A 7,500-nucleotide genomic window follows, 5' to 3' on the forward strand; every position below is an offset into this window, starting at 1 on the left:
CTCTCAAAACATTCCCAAAAACTTGTAACTTCTCCCTGCTATCACCATTACCAACGATCAACTCTATCAAAATCATTCCCAAAAACTTATAACTTCTCCCTGCTATCACCATTACCAATTGATCAACTCTCTCAAAATCATTCCCAAAAACTTGTAACTTCTCCCTGCTATCACCATTACCAATTGATCAACTCTCTCAAAATCATTCCCCAAAACTTGTAACTTCTCCCTTCTATCACCATTGCCCCAACTTTTGGATTCAACCTCTTCAAAAATCATTCCCAAAAAACTTTTGTTAAACCCTTCTCCCTGCTATCCACCAATTAACCCAAATTGATTCCCAACCCCCTCCCTCCCTCAAAAATCCATTCTCCCCCAAAAAACTTGGTAACTTTCCCTCCCACCCCTGGCCTAATCAGCCACCCATTTTTAACCAATAGATCAATTCCTCTTCCAAAATCATTTCCTCCCCAAAACCTTGTCAAACTTTCCCTTTCCTACTTCCTTCCCCTGGCCGAATCACCATTTACCCAATAGATCCAAACCCCTTCCTCAAAAATCAATTCCCAAAAAATGCCACAAAAATTGTTTGTAAACTTTGTCCCCCACCCTCCCTGCCCCTAAACCACCACCCATTACCAACATTTGAATCAACTCTCCTTCCCAAAATAATCCAGTTCCCCCAAAAACCTTGGTAAACTTTCTTCCTCCCTGCCTTTTATCACCTTTTACCACTTGAATTTCAACTCTGTCCCCCCCCACCCCCACATAATCAGTTCCCCCAAAAAACTTGTAACTTCTCCCGCCTGCTTTATCTTACCATTACAATAAGAAAAAAATTCAATTTCCTCTTCAAAAGCATCAAAAACTTGTAACTTCTCCCTGGCTTTCCACCATCACCAATTGATCCCCCCCCCACCCCCCCCCCCCCCTCTGTCAAAATCACTCCCAAAAACTTGTAACTTCTCCCTGCTATCACCATTACCAATTGATCAACTCTCAAAATCATTCCCAAAAACTTGTAACTTCTCCCTGCTATCACCATCACCAATTGATCAACTCTGTCAAAATCATTCCCAAAAACTTGTAACTTCTCCCTGCTATCACCATTACCACTTGATCAAATGTCAAAATCATTCCCAAAAATTTGTAACTTCTCCCTGCTATAACCATTACCAATAGATCAACTCTCTCAAAATCATCCCTAAAAACTTGTAACTTCTCCCTGCTATCACCATTACCAATTGATCATATCTCAAAATTATTCCCAAAAACTTGCAAGCAACTTCTCCCTACTACCACGAACCAACCACTTGCTACCCTAATGCAAAGCATAATTAATCCCAAATATTTCCGAGGTCCCTGCTACTTCCTCCTTCTGTCACTAAATAAAAACAGTAACCTATTTACATTACACGAAAACCAGACAAGAAATAATGGCTGTAAACTAGAACTGAAGAGATACAACACATCCCATTGTGGGAACTTCTTTACACACAAGATATGTGACACATGAAATAAACTGCCACCAGAAGTTGTAAACAGCAACAGTGTAGAAGAGTTTAAAAGAAAGCTAGACAAAATCATTAGGACACTATGATTGCACAGTAAAACCTGCTCCTACAGATAAGTGAGCGCACAATGTCTTCTCGGATGGACTAACAAGTCTTTGAGACATCTTAATCCTTGTAACTCCTTGTAACTCTTTGTAAATACCACCGTCCCACAATGCAAAACATTACCCATCTCCTCAATCTGCATCGCAGGCACCTACGACTGGTTCATCCGGAGCTCTTTAATCAACGGCACTGGGAGGTTCTTCGTAGGAGTGGGAGAATTCAAGAAGGACTTCGACCCCAAGCTGATGTCAGACCCCACCGCAAACGACGTCAAAAATGATGTCATGACCAACGTCACCTGCGACTACACGATGCGAGTCTTCACTGCGGGTTGTTTCTATTTCAACACGAAGGAGAAGAGTTGGATGTCTAATGGACTGGAGGTGAGTGTTTGGGGCCCAGATCAAGGGGAAACTCTCTCTCTCTCTCTTTTAACGTAAACATAGATCGGTGTATTATCTTATCCTTTTATGTATTCAAATCATATGCCCAAATGTGTATAATTCTGGTAACAGATTCACATACAAACTCAAATTCAAATAAGTTTGTCTGTTTGCATGTCTGTGTGTGTATGTCTGTATGTACTATATCAGGGCCAGTACGGACGTTACAGTACAATACCACTTCAATCATCGTCACTCCTACATCCCCTGCTAGTCGTCTAGGGGGAATCATCTCCCAAACATGTATAAGTTTAAATTTAGCATTACGTGCAAACTCAGATTTAAACTTGTCTGCAGTGTGTATGTGTATGCCAGTGCGGCCTTCACAGTACAATACAACTGTCAATCACTGTCATAGGTTGTCTACGCGGATTCCCAGCGCACCACGTGCGAGGCCACCCACCTCACCAGCTTCGGGAGCGGCTTCATTGTGGCTCCGAACACAATCGACTTCAACTACGTCTTCGCCAACATGGGATTCGATGACAACCTCACCATCTACATCACCCTTATCATCAGCATCACCATCTTTATCCTGATGATGGTGTGGGCTCGTTTAAAGGACAGGAAAGATGTTATGAAGGTGAGTGGTTATTGTGCGTTTCTCCTGAAGGATAACGGAGTAACAAGTAGTCAGGTTGGTAACATGACCTTGCTCTGATGCTCCAAATCCCGCTAAGGACTTCAGGATTTCATCATATTTTCATATGTGGATATCAGGCTTTGTGGTGGCAAGTGTATCCAAAAAGTGCAAAGAATTTGTTACATTAAGGGACCATTAAATTACTACAATTACATAGGTATCTGGTAAAAAACTAACCAACCGGTAAATTCTATATCTGTCCTAAAGACATTGCCTTGATATCAATAATTAATATATTAATATAATCAATACATATATTTATTCCCTAAAGCTTGGCGCAGCTCCCCTACCAGACAACAAAGTCGAGGATAAGTACCTGTATGAGATGTTGGTCTTCACAGGCAACAAAAAAGAAGCCCAGACAGATTCGACTGTCCAGTTCATACTGTCTGGTAACCAGGCTGAGACAGACGTTCGGACCCTTGGTGACGACAGGCGGAAAATATTAAGAAAGGCTGATGTGGACGTGTTCATTCTTGCTGTTTCCAGGTTAGTGAGAAAGAGTATATTCCTGTTCTGAAAAGTGAAAACACTCTGATGAGGGGGTTTAGCTTCAGTTTTTCTTGGTTTTTCTTTGTTTCATACTTGATTCAGGATCTATGAACAACAAACATAATGGGCAAAGGATTTATATCTTTCTTCAGGCCTCTGGGGTCTCTGCAATTCCTCCGTATATGGCACAACAATTCGGGGAAAGGGCCCAACGCCTCCTGGTTCCTCAGTTACATTGTCTTCAGGGACGTTCAGACTGGAGAGAAATACGAATTCATAGCCAATCAGTGGTTTGCAGTTGAACGTGAGGACGGGAAGGTAGGATACAACTGGTTAATGTGTTCTGTGAACAATGAATATCCCCTTATTTCATCTTTTTGTTATAAGGCTTATTCTGTGTAGATTTCTGCACAGCTTTAGAACATCTCAGTAACAGAAACATTTGTAAGAGACCATAAGGACAACCTTACTCATTATTACAGACCAATGCCTACATTTTCAAGTAAAACTGTGTTGTATCTTAGTAAGCAGAGTTTATGTACAAAAAAGCTGAGCATGTTACACTTATTTCTGCTTAGAAGCAGATCAATATTGCAACAGGGATGCATCTTAAACTAGCCTTTCATAGGGTGCAGACGACATCAACATATGCACAACTATTCTGCAGTATTACCATCAAAAAAAATCTATTTCTGTTTCTCCTCAGATCGACCGCCTTCTGCAGGTAGCTGGGGAACAAGAGAAGACTGCTTTCAAGCACCTCTTCGATGCAAAGTCAACTAAGAATATCTCCGACGCCCATCTCTGGTTTTCAGTGTTCCTGAGACCACCTCGGTCGAGATTCACCAGGTCTTGTTGCCATTTGTTGTCCTCTTTCCGTTTACTTAGGTATTTTCTCTTTTATCGATTTTCACCTGCCTTTAGGGCTTCCAGAATCCTGTTACGAGTCAGAATTTCTGATTTTCGGCCGGAATCTCCAGAAATCATCACTGATTTTTATCACACTTTTAATACTAAATATCAGTATTTTGCAACTACACACATATGGCACATTTGACCAGTATTAGAAAGTACATAAGTACATGTGAGTGTTTATTAACATACGTGTTTGATATATGACTGCATACTTATACATTTCATTTCAAACAGATGTCAGCGAGTTGGCTGCTGTTTCGCTCTGCTCTTCCTGTCTATGCTCGTGAATGCCATGTGGTATGGTACTGTGACAGAGCAGCCAGGCACGGGGGGATTGCAATTTGGACCTTTCAACCTTAGTCCAGAACAGGTATATTCCCATGAAAAGGCAGTGCTGTCAGTAGCCCTCCCATAGGTATTACAATGTCCCTTTTATTTTTGTGTCACAGAGGCAAAGTAACACGAACTATATTTAAGCCTTGATTGTTCGTGACTGGGTGGCCCACTTTAGAGCTGAAGTACTTGTAAGCTGGCCTTATGCCAGCACAGGCTCTTGCTCACAGAGCACTCAATAAATGAGCTGAGGTCCTCATACAGAATAGTGTCTCTCTGCATGAGAGTGTGTTGGACGTTAAAAATTCATCTCTGTGATGTAAAGTAAACCGAAGTTTTTAAGTACATCCATCTTCCACATCAATATAATGAACATCTCCACAGATTGGCGTCGGAGTGATGAGCAACATCATCGTCTTCCTCCCTTCAACGGTGATCGTTCTTCTCTTCCGCAAATCCAGACCTCGAAAACTTCGGAAGTCGAGAGTACAAGAGGCAGTGGAAAGAACTCGTCGTAAGTTCAGTATTCACTGAGGAGAATGTGAACCTTTTCATGTGATATAAGGTAGTACTTATAGCTACAAGAATAAGGTATGGGTTTTATAGCTTAAGTCAATTATGGTGATGTATTTCCGAGTGGAAACAAGCAAGAGCTAAAATATGGATGGAGGAGAAAGCCATGACTTGACCAAGGTGGAATATGATAAAGGTGAGCTATCACGCAGCTTCCAGAAGCACCGGTTGTGTTCGATGACGTCACTTGGTACACATTACTGGCAGCTCTTTCAGTTCATAGTATTGTATTTATCAATATTATGCTGACTTCATCATGAATTGACTTGTAAAACGCAAGTACAATATTGGAAATGGAAGCCAAAATTAGACATTTAGGAAATAGTTTATCTATTTATGATATTTCATTGGAACTTATCACTCGCTCTTTCTCTCCTCTTATTTATTGATGGTCCTGACACTAGGAAATTAACTATGATATCAAAGCATCTATTTTGGATAGTCTTTCGTCTGTTTATGAAAGTACTTAGCATCTTTTTTCATTATTCCATATAGGACAGGCAGCTAAAGTCAGCAATCCTGTTCCCAGAGGCAAAGACGTAGAGAGTGAAGGCAACAACACTTCAGAAGATAAGATATCACCACAAAAGTAAGTCTTGACTATCTTCCCTTCTCTTGTGTTTACAATTAAAAAAGGATAATTGCAGATGTAAAGTAACTTACAGGGAGAAGTACATGTAATACTTCAAATATGTATATCCTATGTCTATATATGCATAATAAACACATGTACTGGTCTGAATCATATGGTGATATTTATCCCTACACGTGCCTATTAAGTACTTCAGATGGCCTACATACCTTTGTATATCCTACATGTGTCTATATATGCACAGTAAACACTAGTACCGGATTGAATCATATGATGGATAACAATGTTTACCCCTAGAAATACATACCACGTACTCTATGTATATCCTACATGCCTGCGTCTATGACATCAAAGTAACCATACATTCTAACCTTGCTTTCTCACACACTCAGTGAGAATAAGAAGGAACAGGAGGAGGAGGAGAAGAAGAAGAAGAAGAAGAAATTAACGCTTCCCTGGTGGTGTGTGATCATAGCCTGGATATTGGTGTGGGTCTGCATAGCAGCATCCTGCTTCTTCCTACTCATGTATGGAATCCAGTTTGGCAACACCAAGACGACAAAGTGGGTCACCTCGCTCATTATCTCGTTCTTCTCGTCCATTCTGTTCGTGCAGCCTTTGAAGGTGAGAGAGAGAGAGAATGAATACATAATCATGGGTATCTGAAGAATGAGAACTGAATATTATATATATATATATATATATATATATATATATATATATATATATATATATATATATATATATTCTACGGATTCCAGGTGTAAATATGAAAAGGCATACAGCAGGGTCCATCAAACACATCAACAAGGCCATAGTTTATTTTCAATATGTAAATATAACATAAAAATCATTAAAAATCATTTTTTAAATTGTTTTTTGTAAATTTTAATTATTTTTGTTATATTTACAGATTGAAAATGCACAGAGAACATGTGCGAAACGTTTCGTTTGAATAAACTATGGCCTTTTTGATGTGTTTGATGGACCCTGCTGTATCCCTTTTTATAATATAATATATATTATATAAAATTATTTAATATAATCATAATTTTATATAATTAATAATTATTAATAATAATATGTAAATAATATATAATAATAATTATATATTCATAATTTATTTAAGTAAATAATAATTATGGGTAAATTTTATATATAATTATATTAATTATAATTGGTATTATTTATACAATGTTTATATACCTAATTATTTTTAAATTAATATTCTTGGTAAAATTAATTATATTATTAATTAATATATTGTTATTATTATAATGTATATTAATTAGTATTTAATAATATATTATTTATTTATTAATTAATGAATTAATCTAATTTAATTTTATATATATAGATATGATATATATATATATATATATATATATAATTATATACTATATACTATATATATATATATATATGAGGTATATATATATATATATATATTATATAATTATATATATATATATAATGAAAGGAGCAAATAAAAACGCCAAAATGTAAAGTAAATTCTATATTTCAGAGACCGACCTGTCTCTCTTTGAAGAGAGAGACAGTTTGGTCTCTGAAATATAGCATTTACATTTTTATCATTTTTATGGGCTCCTTCCATCAGATGGAATTCTGTTTTTTTATTCCCTCCCTCCCTCCTCCTCACTCTTCTTCTTCTTTCCCTCACCTCTATGATTTATCCTCCTCCTCCTCCTGCAGATCTTCGCGATGGCCATCTTCGCCAGCCTCATCTGCAAATCGGGAGACCTGGACGTAGACGACGCCGATGAAGACGAAGAGGATCCGGATCTTCAGTACGACGAGACGTGGCTCCACTCGGAATCAAATGGTTTGTTTATCTATTTAATTATTTTAATGTCGTGATGACCTGAAGAT

At 38.0% G+C, this 7,500-nt stretch overlaps 1 protein-coding gene across 1 annotated transcript in view; it reads left to right on the plus strand.

Moving 5' to 3' along the window:
- Window positions 1-7,500, plus strand: part of LOC135210218 (location of vulva defective 1-like) — a 47,932-nt gene that overhangs the window by 27,083 nt on the left and 13,349 nt on the right. Inside the window, exons 19-28 of the mRNA XM_064243054.1 lie at window positions 1,767-2,002; window positions 2,421-2,645; window positions 2,977-3,194; window positions 3,350-3,515; window positions 3,904-4,046; window positions 4,347-4,482; window positions 4,830-4,959; window positions 5,514-5,607; window positions 6,003-6,234; window positions 7,324-7,453. Of these exons, the coding sequence (XP_064099124.1) occupies window positions 1,767-2,002; window positions 2,421-2,645; window positions 2,977-3,194; window positions 3,350-3,515; window positions 3,904-4,046; window positions 4,347-4,482; window positions 4,830-4,959; window positions 5,514-5,607; window positions 6,003-6,234; window positions 7,324-7,453 (1,710 nt within the window). The remainder of the gene's footprint in view (window positions 1-1,766; window positions 2,003-2,420; window positions 2,646-2,976; window positions 3,195-3,349; window positions 3,516-3,903; window positions 4,047-4,346; window positions 4,483-4,829; window positions 4,960-5,513; window positions 5,608-6,002; window positions 6,235-7,323; window positions 7,454-7,500) is intronic.

Source organism: Macrobrachium nipponense, chromosome 39, assembly GCF_015104395.2.
Source record: "Macrobrachium nipponense isolate FS-2020 chromosome 39, ASM1510439v2, whole genome shotgun sequence".
Classification (NCBI taxonomy): domain Eukaryota; kingdom Metazoa; phylum Arthropoda; class Malacostraca; order Decapoda; family Palaemonidae; genus Macrobrachium; species Macrobrachium nipponense.